This window comes from Cololabis saira, chromosome 12 (genome assembly GCF_033807715.1).
Source record: "Cololabis saira isolate AMF1-May2022 chromosome 12, fColSai1.1, whole genome shotgun sequence".
In the NCBI taxonomy this organism is placed as follows: Eukaryota; Metazoa; Chordata; class Actinopteri; order Beloniformes; family Belonidae; genus Cololabis; species Cololabis saira.
Window position 1 is genome coordinate 32,724,323 of NC_084598.1, and position 22,899 is coordinate 32,747,221.

The following is a 22,899-nucleotide window of genomic DNA, read 5'->3' on the forward strand; positions in this document are numbered from 1 at the left end:
ACACAAGAATGTGACTCAACCTGAGTAAGGATGTGAATGAAACCAAGTATAAAATGTTCCTTTTTTAAAATTTTTTGACAGTCATGAACTTTAATATAAGTTATTTGTGAATATTTCTGGCTCCGTAAATGCTGCATCATTTGTATCTATTCCGCTAAGCTTTCCGATCTTTCATCTAACTTCCCCAAACCACATCCTATTTTCAGTTATACAAGCCCTGGAGGTGAAATGAAAGCAACATTTTAGTTCATAGAAATCGTTACTTACCAGGGATCTCACACTTTCTGCAATGACTGAGAGGGAAAAATGATTTCACCTCTCTGTATTTCTTCTGCTTTACATGCTTAACCTCTAGCTTTTTTGTATTTGGGGTCTTATTCTGGCCATTGGTTGGTCTTACGATCGCCTGGTCAGCTTCTCCCTCACTGTTGCCATGGAAACTCATAACGAATGTTAAACTGTGGAAATTACCAACCAAAATTATTTTCACATGACAAAACGTAGGAAATGTTTCAAAATCAGGGTTTTAACAGAATAAAGCTCAGTGGGAAATCCCAGGGAGATGTAAATCAAGATGCAGTTTAATCAGATCTAATCGAACAGACTGCCACTGTTGTAGTTTTCAGTTTGGAGGCAAATTTCAAATACAAAGTCTTTTTTTTTTCTTAATATTACAGGTTTGGGATGAAATTAGTTGAAATGTGATCAGTTAATATAATTCTAAGGAGGGCTGCTACGACTATTTTTGTAGTTGATTAATCGTCTCAAAAATCGATAGATTTAGACTTAAGCACGACCACAGACAATCGCAGAGAAGACTCATCAGCTTGTCACATGTGTATTTAAAGTCTGGTCACACAGTTGTAACGTTAACTTCTCACCACCGTTACTCCTAAATGGTTGGTGCAATTAAATCTGTTTCTAAAAGTAGAAAACGAGAGTTTTCCAATGGTGTACCGTTCAATACAATGAATATTACGGTAAATGTGCGCTGAGCAACCGCCGGCGCATTAAAGCATTGAGTCATTGAGTTTTGGAGAGCAATATCTGCGATATGTGGGTCTTATAGTCTCAGAAAAAACACGCCAAGCAAGTTTTTGGGTGCAGGCTCGTGACTAAGCTCTGTCTCAATGTGCTCTCAGGTGAGATCAGCTCTCAGGTGAGATCAGCTCTCAGGTGAGATCAGCTCTCAGGTGAGATCAGCTCTCAGGTGAGATCAGCTCTCAGGTGAGATCAGCTCTCAGGTGAGATCAGCTCTCAGGTGAGATCAGTTCTCAGGTGAGATCAGCTCTGATGTCGTTAAAAGAAACATTAATGCCAGTATTCGTTTTAAAAAATGTTGGATATTCTGATCAGGTTCTGATCCGCAACATGAAACAGACGTGATGACGTAACTAGTACTAATAATCGAGTCTTAAATTCATTGGCAACTAATTTTGTTATCGATTTTTGTCAACTAAGATGAGTATTTGTTACAAACCTAACCGTAAAAGTTCTTAATATCTTGTTTAGCTATTGTTAAATTTCCCATCTTCATAGTGTTTGTGATGAGAATAAGGCTTGGATTATTAATAATAATAAGTATTTTTATTTGTTTTTCTTGACTAGGAGCCCTGGAAAAAAAAAATACATTCGAGCAAATATATTGGTTCTTTCATCCCATCAATTAATCACAATTGTATTAATATACAATTTCTCTGTTTTCCGATCTTTCTCTAAGTGAGTTTGTGAAACTCACCTTTGCTATATTTGAAGGTGGAAAACGGTGCTGTGATTGATGTTCCAGCACTGGTACAAACTGTACAGTTCAGCGAGCATCACATGAAACGCTTCTTTTCTGATCAAATTAATGAAACAAACGAGCAGTCTTAAAAAAAGAAAAAAAAAGAAGATGCCAGGCGCCACTGTGCTTCTTTATTTTCAGACCACAGTGACCCAAATTTCCCTGACTATATTTTAGTAGACTGATTTCTACCATGGCAGTCATGGGACACACTTTAGCCTGGTTTCATAACGAGTGCCTGTGTGACATAACATAGAGACAAACTATGATTTATGAACAACCTGTTGTTCATCAAAGATTCCCTCCATGTGTGCCAAACATGCGTGATCCTTAAACAGCTTGGCGGGGTTGATCTATTCTAGTTCACGGACATACTGTTAATATTAGTGTAAACTGTTGCAGCCTGCTGACACTGGAGCGGCAGCATCACAAACATGGCGTGAGACCTGAGTCAGATAAACTGTTCCATTACAATTACATCAGCTTTAGCTGGATTAGCACGCCACCATTCTCAGATGTCTGGATTAGCATTTTCAACTTCCTAGAAGACATTTATTAGATCGTAAGCATTAAATCCTGTGGAGGAAACGTTTTGGTTGGCATCACATTTTTTTGTGATCATAGAAAAGTTTGAAGCCATATTTCTTTTCACGATATAACTCTTACTTTTTGCAATATAGTTGTTTTGTTTATAAATAGAATCAATGTGATCTCAGTATTATTATTCTTTCAATTGATTAACTTCAATTATTTGAATAATAAAAAAAAGAATTGTACAATGTTGTGCCAACAATACACCAGTAAGGGAGAAGTGAGCCAAAGAAAAATGGATAAGTTTATAGAATATGAAAGAGACTTTAGTTTAGAAGATGTTAGAAGTGGTAGAAAAATTAGTTTCAGGCCATAGAAATGAGTGTGAGTGTGTGTGTGGTTGTTCATACGTGTACCCCTGCCTTTAATCCAAAGAGAGTTGGGGGAGGCTCCGGGAGATCCCTGTGACCCTGAAATGGGTGTCAATGATGGATGGATGGAATTCATTACAGGTGAGGGTGCCAGGATCCGGTATAAAAGCGTCAATCAAAAGCTTAACTCCTCTAACCAAGGATAGGTTGTAGGTCAGCACTTTAAACTGATCTCTTTCAGAGAATCATTAAACAGGTTAAAAACAGTACAGAGCCCAGGACCTTTCAACATCTTTAGCATAATAATACATAAATCTGGGGAAATCCTGGAACATAAACGCAGAGAAAGGAAACTACCCTCCGACATGTCGTGCCACCATGATCAATGTTGCTAAATAGGCTCGGGATTATTATCTGTCTGTTACCTCCCCCCAAGAATGTCACCTAAAATACACAGAGGATATAATCACTCATATACTCTGCACAGAAACAAGTTCTCTAATTTGAGATGGACAGAAAGACAGGGGACATGTTTCAGCTTCCTTTTAAGGAAAAATAGATGTCGTCTGCAAGTCTAAGAGGAGAAAGGCCATGAGGGAAATGTTCAGTAAAAGGTGCTAAAGTCAACATCTTTAATGGTTTTGGGGAGGATTGGGGTCCATGGCCTGAGTTACTTGTTACTTGTTACTGCCATGTCTACACCGTGTGTCTGCGTGTGTAACTTGGGTGAATTGTGGTGTGCTTGTGTCTGTCTGTGTGTGTGCGGGGAGGGAGGAGGGGGGCAGGGCATTAATACGTCTTATGTTTATTTGTTTTATGTAAAGCACTTTGTGTTGCATTTTATGTATGAAAGGTGCTTTATAAATAAAGTTTGATTTGATACTTGAGAATCATTCTTTTCACATTGTTCTAATATTAGGGAGCAATACTCTACCACCGAGTGAGCATCTTCTTGTGGGAGAGCTGTGGTCTACATTGAAACGTTTGTGTGCACGACAAAGCTCAGGCAGCATACATAGAATGTGTTTTCAGGAAGTGGTTTGTCTGCAGCTAGTTAATCGGCTCTTCCTCACAAACAACAAACATGCATGTCTAGAGAACCTACCAGGTCAAATCAGCTGCTAATCCTTTTCTTGCACATCAAGCTCCCACCTGACATCCTTTATTTTCCACCCAGTGGTCATGTTTACTCCTTTCACAGAAATCATCACATCTTTCTAAATGTTGCAGTTGGATATTGTGACGTTTACACATTCGCCACAATCACACTATGTGCTGTAAAAACAACAACACTTTAAGTGAGGCCATCTTACTTTTAGATGGTGATAACGGCAACATAACCTGTTATTTTTGGTCTTATTGATAGTTTTACAGTTTTTCTTGTAAATGTGTTTCCGTGCACTCCACTTACGTTTGTTTTAAAGAGTAAAGATCCCCTGCTGACCGGCGACCCTGGCTGCGGGTCAGCAGGCGCCAGTCGTACGTGCTAGTGCGGTCTGTGTGCATGGCTGACATTTGGTAAATCAGGATTACAAATGTTGACCCTGCGGATGAACCTGCAACGGGAAACAAATGTCGAACGTTTCTTTGTCATCACCATGGGACATCTGTCACTTTACATCCTCCATAAGCCCGAAATCAGCTTTGAAAAGTTTTCTCTCTTAATGAGACGAATTTACTCTCAAACTATTTTTGTTGCCGTTTCAGTTGGTCCTCTGTTCTGAGCTAAATTTATTTAGTGCCAACTGGAAATAGCCACAAATCTACTTTTACCCAGGTCACACCACCTTATTGCAATTCTATGGTGTATTTGTGCAGTAAAAGCTCAAACCAGGCTCAATCTCCACATCCACATGCATAAATATACAGATTTCCACACAACCCTCCAGCATGTGCGTGCTCTGCGACTTGCCCTAAGGTTGCCTGCTTTCTGATCGCGCTGCTGTTTAGGATTAAGATCAAAGCTCTGCTCAGACACACACCATCAGACACACAGCTACAGACCTGTACAAGCTCAGTCCCAGATTTACTGTTAGTTGGCTTTACAAGCCAAATGTAACGCTGCTTCCTGCTGCGGCGGCTCCTAGGAACCAGAAAGTAAGACTAGCAAAGCCATAGCACTGTATATACTTTGGACTTTTCATGAGGGTTGTACAAGACTTTTCCTTATTTTTTTTTTTTCATCACCCTGGATTTCTTTTTTTAAGCCTGTTACAAAACTGTTTGGTTAAAATGGGAGCCGGGCCTTGATGTTGTCAAGAATTATGGGAATAGGCAGCTCATTTGCACCAAGATCTGATCAAATCTTCACAATAAGGTATGCTTGATCAATGGGATGTGACCTATGTCTAAATCTCTGTTCAATCAGTGGGTTTGGCGTGTGTTTGAGTGTGTTTTAATAAGTGAACAGACCATAGTATAGACTCCTTTGACAAAAATGTCACGTATCATAGCATATTTTATTAATTTCTCATTCCCTTTTTGAATAGCTGCATTAAGGCTGGGCGATATATCGAGATTTTGATATATATCGATATATTTTCAAACGCGATATGGTACGAGACAATATCGTTTATATCGATTAAAAAAAAAATTTGATTTTGATATAGCTTATTTTGTGACATTGACTTGAATGTTTTATTTGAGATTTGCACAAATGTTTTGTTATTTGCACAACTGTCAACCTCAGTGGAAAAGTCTGCCTGTTACTGTCTACATTGTATTAATTGCACATTGTATTTTAATTTAATTGTTATGCAGGAAAGGGATTTTTGTTTTATTTTATTCAAGAAGCATTTTTATTCTATATATGCAGGCAGTTTATTTTTATTTCATTTGTTTTATACATTTTGATATTGTGCAGACCTCTGTTAATAAAGGTACCTGTGTGACATTTGGCACGAGGCTTTGTATTAAAACTGACTGTTTTTTTAAGGGTTTGCCTCAGAAAAAAATGAAGCTAACAGAGATGCTATGCTATAATGCTTTGGGGGGAACCCCAATTATGGCACAGAAAAAATATCGATATATATCGAGTATCTCCATTCAGCTAGAAAATATCGAGATATGACTTTTTGTCCATATCGCCCAGCCCTAAGCTGCATCAGAACAGACACCATTCAGCCCTGATGGTTTGAAAAAAAAGCAGATTTGGGGGAAAGCTCTAATTCTCATTAAGCTGTACGCTTGGTTTTAAATGCTGAGCTGTTATATATTGTGTGAAACCAGGATCAGGACCAGCCAGCATACGTGGTGGGATGCACATGTATAACTTAAGCTCATATAACACGGGTCGTATAACCACGGAGCACAGTAATAATACAAACAGTTAGATTTTTGGGTAAAGGCCACACGCTGGAGGCTGGTTTTACGGTCTTTTTGGGGGGTAATTACTGGCATTATAATTCACATGCTGAAAGTGAGTCTGAAGCAATTTGTTCAGCTGTGTCTTCATCCTCTCGTCACAGAGTGAGCTTGACACCGAGGCAGAACCTCCCGCGGATCATCCTGAAAGGAATCTTCCAGGGTGTTAAAGTAGTTCGAGGACCAGACTGGGACTGGGGCAACCAAGATGGTGAGTGGTGTGGCGGTGGGGGTTGTTCATAATAACCCCACCACAGCAAGTCCTCTTCCAATATTTGTCTGTTTTTTATGTGCATGAAATGGTATGTTTTTATAATGTGTCACTATTCAGAAGTGAGCATGCTAACCTCACGACTCGTTAACCTAAATAGCTTGTTGTTAGTGTGTCTCTGTGCGCTTACGTTGACAGTGACTCATCTGTGTCTGCCTTTTTGTGTCAGTGTCTTTATTGGGTCCCTGTTTTATAACAAGTCTGTTTCTTGCTTTCATTTTTTCATCCCTGCCTGGCATAAGCTGAATCTCTTTCTTCTTTTCCAACTTTGATGTGTATTTTGAGAAAATGCACACTATTTCTTTCAGTGAATGTGTTTATTGCTTTTATGTCTGTCTGCAGTCCCACGTTACGCAACAAAATGTTCCTTAGCCTGTTCTGATTCATGTTTTCAGTAGTTCAACTCTTGACTGAAAACAATCTTCCACATAACGGTGGGCTTAATGAATGCGCTTGGAAGTTTCTTTTCTAGCAAGAGGGGAATAGTCAAAATGTCTCTTTGTTTGCTGGTTGTGAGTGTAACAACATTTCTTGTCAAGAGCGAATGAGTCAAAATGTCCTTTTGGTGTCTTTGAACTAACCGCCCCGGGGTTTGGTCAACTCATTCATCAAGCTTAAATGGTGTATCCTGGAAGTGAATATGGGACAGTCTGAGCATGCTCAGAAGCTCCTCCCTGCCAAGTTGTTACACAGATCCATGATTCAGATGCCTTTGTTTGGCACTGAAGCAGCTCCATGACTTTTATTACTTTAATGGAGGTTTTCAGACAGGATGTGCACTCATAATGCAGCTTGGATTTGTTAAGCACATCTTGTTATTTCTCTGTAGGTTGATGTTAACTTATCAAGAAGGGACAGCTGTTTGATTTCTAGAGAAATCATGACTGTAGGGAACTTTTTTGATCCAAACAGGGATCAAATGTCTTTCTTCCACTTGTGTCTATCACCTTATTTGTTATGTGTTGTTGTGTTTGTCAAAGGAAACACCATATGTCATCCATGTGTCAAAGGACTTTTCTACCTTTTGATGTGATATTTTGTTATTGTGAATTTGTCTCTGGCTTCTCCCACAAAATATAGCCATTGCTGTTTTTTTGTGTGCATATTTTGAGTGTATTTGTTTTCTGTGCGCTTATGTGTGTGTAGGTGGGGAGGGTAAGGTTGGGAAGGTAGTGGACATTCGCGGCTGGGACACAGAGTCTGGTCGCAGCGTGGCTAGTGTCACCTGGTCTAATGGCACCACCAATGTCTACCGAATGGGCCACAAGGGCAAGGTAGACCTCAAGTATGTGTCAGATGGCCAAGGAGGATTCTATTACAAAGATCACCTACCTAAGCTTGGTAAGAGCATTCTTTTGTGTAACATATCTAGACGTTACAGTACCTTAAATATTTTCCTGGCCAGCCATCCTGATTCTGCTTATTGATACATTAGTCTGGTTACTCTAGATTTGACAGTACTGGACCTACACAGAAGAAAAATCCTCTGGACCTCACTGGATAGGTCACAATTATATAAAACAATTTACTGCTGACTTTTGAAGCATGTTGCAATCATCGAATTTCCAAAATTTCTATTTCACATGGTAAACTTTTAAATTTCAGACTAAAAAAAAGTGGCTCAAGAGAACAAAACAAATACAGGTACAGCTGCTCAAATAATCACGAGGGTGAGGGAATTGTGCATGTCAAAAACCACACAAATTTGGGGCATAATAATTGTTTTTTCTTAAAGGATTATTATGAAAAACAGGTTTTTTCTTGCTTTAACATATATAAAGTGGTCTCCCCTCAGCCTGCCAACTCAGAGAAGGAGGAAAGTAACCAAATTCTGCAGTGTCTGTACAGCCACCCGGATGAGCCGTCCAGTGTGATGTGGATCTACGAGCCGTTCAGATTCTGCTCCCCTTCGTTATGTAACGAAAATGCGATTTACATCAGTTGGCCTCCGATGCGTGAAACCACGCCCACAACTAACTCCGCCGGCCGGAGCTTCCGCCATTATTTCGTAGCGGTGTATCGCGTCATTCAGGCAGCCAATCAACACAGAGCCTCATTATCATAGCCCCGCCCACTCAGAATCCTGCATAGAGAAGGAGGTTAGAAAGTGGGAAGATAAAGACATGGCTCAGAGGCTGAATTTCTAATTTATTCAGCAAAAACAATCAAAAGCTTGTTTTTAAGACATTCAAGGCCTGTTTTAACTATATTTACTTTTTTTGGTGTCGTTGAGAGCTAGAATTGAAATTCCGATTAAAATTTGATTGATTGCACACCTCTAATTTAAGGTGTCATCAGCAATTCTGCTTCCATGTTGGTTGTTCTGAATAGTGGCTCTTGTCGAGTCATAAACCCCGCCCCCACCCCGTAGTGATTGGTTGATTGTTCTATACTAGTGAAAACATCTAAATGTCAGAGGGACCAGACCCATTTCATGAGAGATGTTTCCTTAAGTGAAGAGGTATGGCTCGCCAGGCCAGTGAATGTTTTTCATTATAAGATACAGTCATGTTAACTTTAAGTTAATCTGTTGACATTACCTTGGAAACCCAGAAAAATGCAAAGAGGAATGCAGCTGATGTTTGTCTGTGCAGGGGAGCATGCAGAGCTGCAGCGGCAGGAGAGTGCCGACGGCCACTCCTTCCAGCAGGGGGACAAGGTCAAGTGTCTCTTGGAGGTGGACATCCTGAGACAGATGCAGGAGGGTCACGGAGGCTGGAACCCCAAGATGGCAGAGGTGGGACAACATTCAGATAGAATACCACAAAACATTTCAACAAAAGGCAGTTTTATGTAACTTGGTGTTTCTTTACAACATAAAAGTACAAAGTGTACTTTCCCTTCCATACGTACACACATGTTCGTGGACAAAGATGGCCTCGCCATCGCAGCACGCTCCTCCAGTTCTTGGCATGCAGAAAATTTACATAAGCGGCTCAGATGGGTGCACCGACGGAGTGAAAGGAAACAGAGCGTCAAACCTTCAAATCCCAGCTGCTAAAGGGAACATTAGGGTCACAGACATGCTGAGAAGAGTCCTGGGACGTAACCGTTCTTTCCTTTTTTTTTTTTTTATCTTCCTTTTTCTTAGTATATCTGCCGGATTGGGACTGTTCACAGAATCACTGACCGAGGAGATGTCCGAGTTCAGTACAGCAACAACATCCGCTGGACCTTCCATCCGGGGGCTCTCACAAAGGTACTTGGAAAGAGATAAGCTGCTGCCAGAAGCAGACACGCGTTACCCAGAACCCTGGCATCATTTCAGATGGATTTAGCTCTGCTAGTTGATGATAATCGGCGTGTTTTTCCATCTGACAGGTGAATACCTTCGGAGTTGGTGAACTAGTAAGAGTATTGGATGAGATGGAGACGGTGAAAAGACTTCAAGCTGGCCACGGAGAATGGACAGACAGCATGACTCCTGTATGCTCCTTTTTAGCCTGATCATAAATGACAGACTGATAACAGTAACTCCTAACTGGTCTTTTTGAGGACTTTTGAATGATCGCTGTGTTTGTGTGGAGAAGTCGTCGACTTGAGTCGCTTTACGTGTGGATCTTTAAATGCACAACTAGCTGCACACTCGAATGATCTTCTAGTTCAGGGGTCGGCAACCCGTGGCTCTAGAGCCGCATGCGGCTCTTTAGCGCCGCCCTAGTGGCTCCTGGAGCTTTTTCAAAAATGTTTGACCTTTTTTATCCTTTTTTTCTTCTTTTTTTCTTTTTTTTTTCCTTTTTTTCTTCTCTTTTTTGTTTTTTCCTTCTTTTTTCTCTTTTCTTCTTCATTTTCATTTCCTTTTTAATCTTGACATTTTGACTCTTCTTGAAATTTTGACTTTTTTCTCGTCATTTCGACTTTTTTCTCAACATTTCAACTTTTTTCTCGAAATTTTGACTTTTTTTTCAACATTTCGACTTTTTTCTCGACATTTCAACTTTTTTCTCGAAATTTCGACTTTTTTCTCAACATTTCGACTTTTTTCTCAACATTTCGACTTTTTACTCGAAGTGCATAATGAAAAAAATAATCTTCCCCCAGTTATAACTAATATACAGTGTAGATACATGCAGCTTGTGTTGTCTTCATTCTAAGGCATACAAGACTTTTCATTTTTTGCGGCTCCAGACATATTTGTATTTTGTGTTTTTGGTCTAATATGGCTCTTTCAACATTTTGGGTTGCCGACCCCTGGTCTAGATGATATTTAAGACGCATAACTGCACACTTTCAACTGTGAGAAGGAAGTAAGAACAGGCTGATTTTGAACACTTACTTATACTGAATGAAATCTAGCATTTCTTGTCTAAATTAATGTCTAAATGTGCAGCTTCAGTCAGGTTTTCATGACTTAAATTAGACCCGTTTCTCCTACTGTGGCTATGTTTACATGGACAACTATAATCTAATTATTGTCTTATGGACAATGTTCCAATTAAGGTGTTTACCTGAGTTGCTTTTAGAATATTTATTTCACATTCCTGGTTTCCACGTTAATGAGCTTAGAGCGATTAATGCCACGCCCCTTTTGCCTCGCAGCTTCACGTTTCTCTGCAGGCACATACAACTACGGCGTCTTCATTTTAGTGACTTTATTCTGGCTTCTCGTCACATCCGCTGTACGTGGAGGCTTTTCATACAGCTAAACCTCCAACAGGAAGTCACATTGAGATGTTTACATGTTTACGTTATTGCGACTTCACACTCTTTATCCGATTACTGCTCACTTCAGTCAGTGACCGTATTTAGATTAAGTCGCTGTTTACATTGTAGTTTCTCAATCCGTCTTAATCATATTAATGCTGGAGTTTCGTGACGTGTGTGTGTGTGTGTGTGGTGTTAACTGATGTCACCCATCAAATGAAATCTCTTTATTGACTTGGCATCCCTCTGAATCTGAAGGAAACCTCAGATATTGTCTGGGCTGATCGCCTAAAATGAAGGAGGAAACGTTTAAAAGGCCTGACTAGGCCCTTACTCCACCCTTACCATCCACATCTGCTTCACTTACTCCCTTTTCTCTGCAGGTGCTCGGCCAGGTAGGGAAGGTGCTGAAAATATACGGGGACGGTGACCTGCGCGTGGCATTCGGAGGGCAGACGTGGACGTTCAACCCGGCGTGCCTCCAGGCCCAACCCGTGGAGGTGGACGCCAACCTCATGACGGCCGAGAATCCCAACGAATCTGGAAGTAAGGACTCTGCCGGGACCACGGGGCTCGTCTCTAACGCTACAGCTCCAGCTTTACCTCCTGCCTGCATGTTTCCATCCTCCACTGCTTCTGATTCCAGCTGTGGCTCCGCGTGGCACGCGTCCTCATGCATGCTGCTCTAGTGGCATCAGGGGTCTTTGCTTTTTTTTCCCATTACTGTGTGCTCATGGTGTCCACTTCTTGAAGCGCTGCTCCCCGTTGCATGTCAGGATCCGGCGCGCTGACAGCCAGTGGTTTTAGCAGCTCAACAGACATTTTTCATCATGTCACAAGTTGTCAGCAGTCTCTTAATCATGAAAAACTCTGTCTGTGTTCATCTCGGCGTATGAAAGGGTGACCACAGAGTGATATGTGTGTGGTCAGACTCCATTGCTTGGTTGGACATTTTGACTCATTCCTGTGGTTTTGTTCGGTTCAGCTTTGATGCATTTTTTCAACCTATGTGACTCCAAGATTTGTGCCCTGTGTTGAGGCTTTTCAGTTACTGTTGCACTGAAAGAGTAATCCTCCTGCTCTTCTTTTCCTCGTGTGTCTGTTCAGGTACCGTCATCTCAGTGTTGGAGAAGCTGCTGTCTCAGTCCACGGAGCAGGACAATCCCACCCGGCTGGTCATCGAGGCGGCGCAGGGCAGTGCCAACAAAGTGCGAGAGCTGGTGCAGAAGTATCCCGACAAGGTTAGTGCAGCACTCCTTCTCTCTGCTGCAGTCCCACGTCTGTTCCAAGAAAACTGGGGATGAAGACTAGGGCGGAGATTTGAAGAGCAGCATTGACCCATTAGTGCAACAAAAGAGCAGCACTGCACCTTTACACGCACACGTTTGACAGTCTAATGAAATAAGGAATGAATAAACAATTAGTTCTTTGGTGCACCATGTCTGGTTTTTATGACGGCTTGAATTGAGGACTAAAAAACAATATTCTTCAGCTTTCTGTTACAGCAGTGGGAAGATCTGGTCTCCAGGGTGGAGCTTTGCCCCGGAGCATTTCTGTTTTTTGCAGTTTCTTTCATAAATTTTCAGTTGGGCTTAAACCCTGGTTTTCTTTGGTGTGTGTGTGTGTTTGTATGTGTGTGTGTGTGTGTTTGTGTGTGTGTGTGTGTTTGTGTGTGTGTGCTGACTGTGACCTTAAAACTGGGTTGATGAATTGCTGCCCAGTAATTTGGTTTGGGGAAAATTGAATGCCCTTTTCCATGGAAACGGAAACAGGAGCAATGTCCTAGAAACGAGTCAACGGTTCCACCTAATGTCAGTGGTTTGGTGGCAAATACCTGTAATCAAGACATGCTTTCAAAAATGTCCCTGAGCAGAGACGAGGCCACTCCTGGAAGTTGACTCTGGTACATCAGTTGTTCTTTTTCACACAGATTAATATTAATAATATTAATAATCATCAGAATAATTCACATACAAAACTACCTGTTTCACATTTCTAGTTTGCACGTGAGCATTGTGATGTTTGCCTTGGTTAAGCTGTTCTTTTTCTTCTATATTTATTTCAGATCCCCATTAGTTGCTGCTGAGGCAGCAACTATTCTTCCTGGGGTCCAACAGTACAAATATACATTTCTATAAAACTTTTACAGTACAATATAAAATGTTAGTTAAACAGAATAAAACAAAGTAGATAACAAGTACAAAGAACAACAACTAAAAAGAAAAACAAGACAAAAAACAAATAAAAACTAAAGATAATAATAAGCAGAAAACAATGAAAAAAAGAAAATGAATTTTTCCTAAATGAAAAAAACGAAAATGAAAAAAAAAAAACAAAAAAAAACAAATAACCAAAAACAGATAGATTAAAGATAAATCCAAGTACAACTAAAGATAAATAAGTGCATACTAAATGAGGCAAATACAAAAACAAAAAAAAAGTATTTCAATAGAAGAAAATTTAAAAATAGTGAAAATAACTGGAAACGTCACAAAACTTCAGCAAAATAAAATACTAAGAATTGAAATTAAATGCAGAACAAGAAAATATGTTTATTTATATAACACCTAACTCAATTAAATCAATAAGCTAAAACCATTAGACACAATCTAAAACAACCAGTTTCTTTTGAACTTCCTTTAGTCTCCTCTTGAAGCCAACTCTGCCACTAGTTGAAATAAGATTTTCTGGAAGTATATTCCAGTAAGTAAATATTCCCCATGACTTTCAGCATTTTACTGGTAGTTTTCAGCCATCTTTGAGCAATATGAGGGTTTTGTGCCAAAAAGGTGGCCAAATACCAGTGGAAGAAGTATTTATAGTCGGATATTCTCTAGGATGTCATCGTTTTGTTTACAGTACGTAAACCGATCACCAGTCACACATTTTCCAGCCGTGGCTGCAGTTCACTGACAGCTTATTAGGATTATGTCTCCCACGTGTATTACGTCCGCGGTTGCTGCTCCCGCTCAGATTATTTTCCAGCCAGTTTGCGTTCAGCTCCGCTCGGGTCCAGTCCACCTTTGCCCACGATGAGCCGTAACAGATGCCTGTGTTCCTGGCAGGTGGATATCAAGAACCAGGGCAAGACGGCGCTGCAGGTGGCCGCTCACCAGGGCCACATGGAGGTGGTGAAAGCTCTGCTGCAGGCCAACAGCTCGGTGGAAGTGACAGACGAGGACGGTGACGCGGCGCTGCACTACACCGCCTTCGGGTGAGCGTGCGCTTTTTCTTGCAGATATAAGCATTTTGCAACTGTGAGTAACAGTCAGGATTCATCTGTTTGTTCATATGTTCTTTATCGGTGAAGTAACCAGGCTGAGATCGCACAGCTGCTGCTGAGGAAAGGGGCCAACGTCAACCTGCTGAACAACTCCATGTGCACCGCACTCCACATCGCTGTCAACAAGGGCTTTACTGACGTGGTGCGAGTGCTCACCGAGCACTCGGCTGACGTCAACATCCAGGTGAGGGCGAGGGGCTTACCTTACTTTCTATAGCGGTGCAAATCTCAGCCCGAGTTCATTTTCAGTTCATTCAATATCTCCAACTCAGAAGGAGTCATCCTCTCTGGTTTCGTCAGCAGATATGAATGGAGAGGGGGGGGTGAGTGAAGGTTAGTTAGCCATTAAACGAGCCTCTCTGGCTGTCAGTCACGCGTAATATCATGAACAACTAAAACGTTCCCTCTATAAGCAGCCATGAACACAGATATCCAAACATGTTTGGTATTCCGTCCTCACTGGAGCTTCGGCATCATTAAGACAACGCGGCCTGTTTTCCGAGGGATTTTTCAGATGGTCTAACACGCCTGCAACCAGGCCCTCGACTCTCTTACTAACTCGCTTTGTTCTGCTCGAATAATCCGGCTGTTCAGCTAAAAAACATGCCCGCCTGGAGTTTGTTTGTGTGCATGTGAGGCAAATGTGCATATGGTCTATTTGTCTTTTTTTTTTTTTTCTTTTCTTCCTGCTGAAAAATAACAAATTAAACACATTCCAGTGAACAAAATCCAAGGGGTTGTATTCACAGATCGCCAGAACATCGTGTATAGAGGAGAGTCAGTATGTTATTGTGCTGCTTTGGAAATAGAGCTGTATTTCTGGGACGATTTAACTAGGCCACTGTGATTTTTCTACTGTTATTGTGAATTTTAATTAAAAGGAATTACCAATAACTGCATGATACATATCTGTGTTTAGAGGTAACGTTAAAAACCTACAGGACTGTCTCAGAAAATTAGAATATTGTGATAAACTCCTTTTTTTTTTTCTGTAATGCAAAAATGTCATACATTCTGGATTCATTACAAATCAACTGAAATATTGCAAGCCTTTTTTATTATTTTAATATTGCTGATCATGGATTACAGCTTAAGAAAACTCAAATATCCTATCTCAAAAAATTTGAATATTCTGGGAATCCTAATCTTAAACTGTAAACCATAATCAGCAATATTAAAATAATAAAAGACTTGTAATATTTCAGTTGATTTGCAATGAATCCAGAATGTGTGACATTTTTGTTTTTTTAATTGCATTACAGAAAATAAAGAACTTTATCACAATATTCAAATTCTCTGAGACAGTCCTGTAGTCGCTGTTAATCAATGCCACTTTCTCTGCTAAACGACCATTATTCTTCCCTCTTTTCTGTCTGTTAGGACTCATACGGAGACACCCCACTCCATGATGCCATTGCTAAAGATTTCCGCAATATCATCGAGATACTTGTCGTCGTGCCCAACATCGACTTCACGCAGCAGAACCTCAAAGGCTTCAACCTGCTGCATCACGCTGCCCTCAAGGGAAACAAACTGTGAGTAGGAAGGAGTCCTAAAAACCTGCAGCTGACCCCCGAAGTTAATGCTTAGACAGTGATTTCCTTTTTAAGGATGAGTGCCCCCTCCCCCTCCGTTTGCCTTGGAATAAAAAGAAGATAGGGGTTTCTTTCTAAGCGCTGAGGGCAAGCATCGGCCAAGACGCAATGTATTCCTCCGCAGTATTGATTTGCAGCAGCCGAGGCTTTAACTGTCCTGGTGGCTGTGTTTAACTGTGTCTGGCTCAAGTGATGGACACTTACTCCAACACCTTGAGCTCATTTGCTGCACATTATAGTGTGAGACCGTCTTGTTGCTAAAGGCAGGTTTTTTTTTGTTTTTTTTGATGACTCACACCATTTTTGATCCACTTTGTTTGGGAACTCGCCGTCTTGCTGCATCTCTCAAACCCCCAGGAACCGTCATGATGTAATGTTTAAAGCTCCATCTGCAACACCACCACTTGTCTAGGTGTTTAAAGGCCGACACCCTGAATATAGAACAACTTATAGTGTTCATATTAATTGGGTCAGTTTAAATGTGTGAGCGTTCATGTGGAATAAATCTGTCCCGGGGTTCAAATGAGGATTCGAGGGTCGGCTTTGAGCAATATCTGTTACCGAGAGAGAGAGATAGAGATAATCTCCCAGACAAGTGATGCTGCTGTCAGCAGGCCGCCCGTTTAATAACAAGCATAAATGCATCAACATTTACTTAGTCTTCCTCTACTCTCACTTTTGTAGATTTTGGATTCATGAGAGGACAGAAATGAGAGCTCAACCAAAGCTTAATCTGACATTTTTCTGAGGAAGAAATGTGCTTTTCTGGGGCTTTGTTGAGCTTTCGCTGCAGCACTTCTTAGCTGTTTTGGCTGCACCTGAGGCCAGACATGAAAGATGCCTCGCTGTCACAAAGGTTCCCTTGTCTTCTCACTCGTTGGATTGAGCTTTTATGACACTGAAAGTTGTTAATCACGCGGCGCAGACCAGACAGGCAGAAACTCTGCAGATAACAGAGCGTTCTCACAAGAATCAGGCTTCATCCAGCCATGACACAGCTGTTATTCCAGGCTTCTTTTTTTAGTGTGCCAGCGTCGTCCTCTGTCCGCGTTGCATCACGTCACCTCCCACGCACCTCGACCAGCCTGCAAATGTAGGAGTGGAGAATGCAGCCAGTGAATCATAATGCCTCTGTCGGTAATCACCGAGGAGGGACGCTCGCTGAGTAGTTCCAGTTAAAGAATAAAACACCACAGGATGGCGAAAGCATCGAGACGCCAGCCGATCCTCGTATTGTTCCTATGTTATCAAATACAAGGTCGTGTCACATCTAATTTGCTTTTCAGCTGGCCACTCTGGGCTGTGGGCGACATTACGCATTCATTAGCTCTGAACATTTCATTTAAATACACTGAGGCTGATGTGGCTGGATGCAAATATTTAACGTATATCAACTCTTTGTTAACGGCTTTAGTCTCCATCGCTTACAACCGAGTTAAAGGGTTTTCATCCGGTTCTGCCAGAGGTTCCTTCCTGTTAAAGGGGAGTTTTTGCTTTCCACAGTCGCCTGGTGCTTGCTCAGGACGGGGGATTGTATGGAAGAAAGGTTTGGACGCAGTCTGTTATTTATTTGATTGGCTTTGTATTAATTAGACTACTTTGGGACGAGTTAAACGGTTTTGTTAAAGCGCCTTGAGATGAAATTTGGAGCTATATAAATAAAGCCTTTTAATCACTACTCACTAAAGTATTACACAACTTTTACAGAACATTTTAGATGGAAATGATCATTTTCACCTCATCTGTACTCAGAAGATTTCACCCCGCATGAATAAGTGGTTATTGTTAGACGGGACAGACAGTAGAATGATAGATTATTAAAATATGGTGAAACAAATAATTGTGATTTATGGTTTGAACGTCTTAAGAGCTGATCTTGCTCCGTTCGCCTGCCTTTGTTGAGGTTCGTGACTCTTTGCTTTGGGGGTTTTACAACCTAGTAAAAAAAAACTTTCCGTTCCAAATATAACAAGACCATGTGATGGAAAACTCTCCCCGATGCTGTTAAAGTAGGTCCCATGAAAGAGAGGAGGCAACATTAAACAACAAACAGCATCACAATAGTTTTCCTCCCTAAAGCAATGCCACATCACTCAAGCAGCTACTTAGAGACTTTAAAAGCCCGTCTTATGTGATCTGATGGATGACATCCAGGAAACTTAGATTACAAAGTTTGGAAGCCCTGTTTTTGTCATCTGTAAATATTTTCAGACTGAGTGCATTACCGTAGATCGGTCTTCTGGTTATCTGCCCGCGTATTGTCTCTGATTTACCTGTTTTGTGCAAAACAAATCAAAAGTGACTTGAAAGTATGTCATCCCTCGGACAGTAAAGCTTTGAAGCGCCACATTTGGACCCACGCTTATTTATCATTCCAGCAGCCTTGAATCCATCCAACATTTGACCTAAGGACAGTTCTTGTATACGAGTTTAGTTTGTGGACAAATATCTGACCAGTAGGAGACGGGGGGAATAAAAAAAAAAACAACCATTTATCCAGCAGCTGCAAGCGAGAGGGGAACGGGAACAGAGGCCGCCGTGGCAGACAGTCCTTTAATAAATGTCTGATCGGTTCTGGCGAGCGTCATATGTGCAGTTGTGGAGGTTCAGGCTGCTCTTCCCGGCGTTGGTTCAGGCTGACATCAGCGGCCGCAGCAGAAGAGGACGAGTCGGGATTTACAGTGCGAAGGATCAACTGGGTTCACCAGTTCCGTCATAGATCGGCAGACCTTCAACACACTCACGCAGTCCAGGGACTGGCGTGTTCTGAGGGTTAACCTAGTTTACTGCAACCTGAAAGCAACTTTTAAGATGGAAAGGATTGCCCTCTTTATTTTTCCTGCCGGTATTGTTAGTTTCTGTCAGCGATAGTAAGGCTTTATAAGGTCAACTTCTCAAACTAAAACAGTCTGCACCTCTTTTTGAAATGTTTCCTGTTTTAAGTAAGTAGAGGCTACTTTTATTGCTCTCAGCCTCTGAAATAAAGATCATCCTTAAAGGAGTTCCTGTGCGCAGCTGTGACCATCTGGTTTTTTTCTCTCTCTTATTTTATTTTATTTTATTTTATTTTTTTGGTGACAGAAAGACAAGTAGGTTTTGTTTATTAGAGTATTTATTTATTTATTGTGAGGAAATGAAAAACGATAGCTAGAAGCCAAGTTCACAAAGACTTCTGGGAAATTGAAGAATGAAAGCAGAATGCCAGGTTTCACGTCGAGGCTTTGGCTCGACAGAGGAGACCCGTGAATATACAGGATAATAACCTATTAACTGTATTTACTGGAAAAGGGACTTATTGACTGGGTTTCCTCCTGTTTTTATTTCATTTCTCTTTTTTTTAAGCTGTTGTCTTTGCCCTAACCCTCCTGAACCTTCTTTTACACCCTTTTAAATAGGGCTGTGGATCGATTCAAATGTCAAGAATCAATGTGATTCTTAAGATTGAGAATTAATTATCACGATTTGATTTAATCCGATATTGATTTGTGTTATTAAAAATGATTTTTGAGCTGTTACCTGAATGACATGACTGTAGTTATGCAACATATTAATACTAGTATTAAACTTGATGCCATGTTCATTGTTTTTATAGTTTCACACCACGTGCATGCGTGAATTAAATAGTTATCACTGGGATAATAATAAATAATGAAATAATATAAAAAACCTTTTTAATCGATTTTTAGGAATTGATATGAGAATCGATTTAGAATCGGAAAATCTATTTTTTTTTTCCAACACAGGCCTACTTTTAAACTGTCCATCGGCCTTTTTACACCGGCAGATACCCTGTCTTTAACACCTGAATCTATCGTATCGTCTGTCAGTTTCACATGAACTGACACAGGGTTGCGTATCGAGCTGGCCCCGCTAATAACCCGGGTAGGGTCCAGGTCAGCCTGTACCCTTCCTGTTTAAAGAGGAAGCAGCTGATCGCAGCACCAACAGGTGCCGGAGGCCGAAAGATGGGAACGAGCCCAACAAAATGTTGGTTGTTGGGCAATAACCTGCAGTCCCAATCCACCGTCTTACAGAACTTGTTTGCATATGCACACGCTCTTGCACCAAAGCACAGCCCTCCACGCCACCGACTACCTGCAGTACGGGACTATTCTCCACCACCGCCGTGCACGTTCCTCGCCCAGCCACTTCTAAACACGACTGCTACTCCTCCCATCCACAGTCATTTCCTCCGGTACAGAACGTACCGAACTATTCAACTCAAGGAGAACCAGACTAATTCTCTGTATCTCAAGAGCAGAAGCGTCAGTCTGGCTGTCCAGGCTCAGACTTGACAGGAAACCAACTTCACATGAATCAAAGTCGCTTATACAAAGAATCACAGATTTATTGCTCTCGTGATTTATATTCCTTCTGCTTTGATCGAGAAGGAGGTTACAAACGAGCACGATTCAAACAACCAAAGATAAAACAATGACTTCAGTCTTCAGGAATGCGACCACCAGTCTGCCGGAGATGCGCTGGCTGTTGAGTGTCACGGCAAACTGGTGTAGGACCTGAATATCCATGACCACACAGAAGCAGCGCTTGTAGACATTGGGCTGTGACCGGCTGCAAGAAGACTGAGCTATTAAAACTACCAAGTGAGCCGTCTTTAATCAATACTTCAACCACATACAGGACTGTCTCAGAAAATTTGAATATTATGATTTTCTGTAATGCAATTTAAAAAAAAAAAAAAAATGTCATAGATTCTGGATTCATTACAAATCAACTGAAATATTGCAAGCCTTTTATTATTTTACTATTGCTGATCATGGCTTACAGCTTAAGAAAACTCAAATATCCTATCTCAAAAAATTAGAATATTCTAGGAATCTTAATCTTAAACTGTAAGCCATAATCAGCAATATTAAAATAATAAAAGGCTTGCAATATTTCAGTTGATTTGTAATGAATCCAGAATGTATGACATTTTTGTTTTTTTAATTGCATTACAGAAAATAAAGAACTTTATCACAATATTCAAATTTTCTGAGACAGTCCTGTACATGCACACTCGTACCTACATCTGCACTGCAGCTGCCAACGACCTCTAACGTCTCTGTCTTAACCGTCTTTAAATCACAGAGGAGTCATGCCCGACCACACGTGCAACCAAGGCCAAGTGTGTTTCCACACTATCTATTGCCAGCTAATTGTTTGGTCATGCCTGCAGAGACTTGCATGTGTTGTATTTGCAGTATAAATATTAAAGTGAAAGTGCTTTTCAGATAAGAATAACAGACGCTGGCGTCGTCCGTCAGCGTCGTCCGTCAGGGTCTGTGACAGCGTTTCCACACAGTGGAACCCTGGACAGCCGGCGGTAAATGAACTAACCTGCACCTGAGTATGGCTCCTGTCACGCCGATGCCTCCGTGAATCTGCCAGCTTCCTGGACGCTCACTAAGGCTGTCAGCTTCCATTTCATAAGTCATAAAGCAGAGTCGGTCACGGAGCAGAAGACGGCTCGACGGCGGAGGCCGGCGTTCGTTCTGCAGCATCAGCCAGCTGCATGAATGGGGAAAAAAGGAAGTTCAAATGGTTTCACCTCACTGAATGTGGCCTCAAAATGCCCTACTGTTGAACTCTAGCTGTTATATTAACCTTGACATTCACAGTTACACTCTAATAAAAAAAAATGAGATGGACATCAAAGGGGAGGGTTGAAAGAACCGGGCATTGATACGTTTAGTTGTCTCAGGTAGCCAGCGTTCTTGTCAAACCGCCATGTTTACAGCTCTGTAACGACTCGTGTCAAGGACCGAGACGTGGTTGACAGGTTTCTGCTCTGACAGGTTTGTGCCGCGGTTATACAATCTGCTCTGATGCTGCTGGGGTTGTGAAAGTGGACTCTAAAATGCTAAACGCTCCCTAGTCAGTGAGCATGAAAACCTTTATCTGCTAAAAACTTGCAGATTGATTTGTAGAAACGACTGCTTAACTTGGCAAATATAGCCAGGCTGTAATATTTTAAAGTTGTTGGTAAAACGCGCCGGTACAATTTTAAAGATTTAACTGCTTCAACGGGATGTATCTCCTCCTGTAGAAGATCCTGATCCTGGACTGTCTGGCAGGTCTTTTTCTCCTTTATTTAAATACATCACACTAAAATACTTGCATGCTTACATGCATGTGCAGCGGTTACTCTGGCACAGTCTGTACAAACTGCCACTCGCCAGCGGATATTCATGGTCCTTCTGGTTCTTCTTCACATTTACACTTTCTTTTTTTTTTTTGCAAAAATTTTATTTATAAGATTTTTCCAGTATAAAACACATACAAAACAGCAGAGACAAAATAGAATGAAAAAAAAAAAAACAGATCAGGACAAAACAAAACAAAAACAAAACAAACTGCGGAAACTTGACTGTGTAAAGCTTAACGTGGACATAACAAGACAACATGGAATGGAATAGAGCAGGGGTCGGCAACCCGCGGCTCTAGAGCCACATGCGGCTCTTTAGCGCCGCCCTAGTGGCTCCTGGAGCTTTTTCAAAAATGTTTGACCTTTTTTTCCTTTTTTTTTTCTTTTTTTCCTTTTTTTCCTTTTTTTCCTTTTTTTTCTCTTTTTTCTATTTAATTTTTCTTCTTTTTTTCCTTTTTTTCCTCTTTTTTTCTTCCTTTTTCCTTTCCTTTTTATTCTCGACATTTTAACTTTTTTCTCGACATTTCGACTTTTTTCTCGACATTTCGACTTTTTTCTCGACATTTCGACTTTTTTCTCGACATTTCAACTTTTTTCTCAACATTTCATCTTTTTTCTCGAGATTGTACTTCAACATTAATCTCGACATTTCGACTTTTTTCTCGACATTTCAACTTTTTTCTCAAAATGCATAATGAAAAAAAAATGTTTCCCCCAGTTCTAACTAATATAGAAACATGCAGCATGTATTGCCTTCATTCTAAGGCTTATACAAGACTTTTCATTTTTTGCGGCTCCAGACATATTTTTTTTTGTTGTCTTTAGTCCAATATGGCTCTTTGAACAGTTTGGGTTGCCGACCCCTGGAATAGAGGAATCCAACATCACCATTTTTTTTTTTTTTTGTCTA

The 22,899-nt window shown here is 40.9% G+C and overlaps 1 protein-coding gene across 4 annotated transcripts in view; it reads left to right on the forward strand.

Moving 5' to 3' along the window:
* Positions 1-22,899, forward strand: part of mib2 (MIB E3 ubiquitin protein ligase 2) — a 50,753-nt gene that overhangs the window by 19,589 nt on the left and 8,265 nt on the right. For 3 of the 4 annotated variants that reach the window (XM_061736653.1, XM_061736651.1, XM_061736652.1), the window contains exons 4-13: positions 6,153-6,259; positions 7,466-7,660; positions 8,914-9,056; positions 9,411-9,518; positions 9,641-9,745; positions 11,347-11,509; positions 12,071-12,204; positions 14,029-14,177; positions 14,274-14,430; positions 15,627-15,781. In XM_061736653.1, the coding sequence (XP_061592637.1) occupies positions 6,153-6,259; positions 7,466-7,660; positions 8,914-9,056; positions 9,411-9,518; positions 9,641-9,745; positions 11,347-11,509; positions 12,071-12,204; positions 14,029-14,177; positions 14,274-14,430; positions 15,627-15,781 (1,416 nt within the window). Of the gene's footprint in view, positions 1-4,661; positions 5,003-6,152; positions 6,260-7,465; positions 7,661-8,913; positions 9,057-9,410; positions 9,519-9,640; positions 9,746-11,346; positions 11,510-12,070; positions 12,205-14,028; positions 14,178-14,273; positions 14,431-15,626; positions 15,782-22,899 lie in introns of those variants that run through there. The other variant, XM_061736654.1, reaches the window with a different exon arrangement.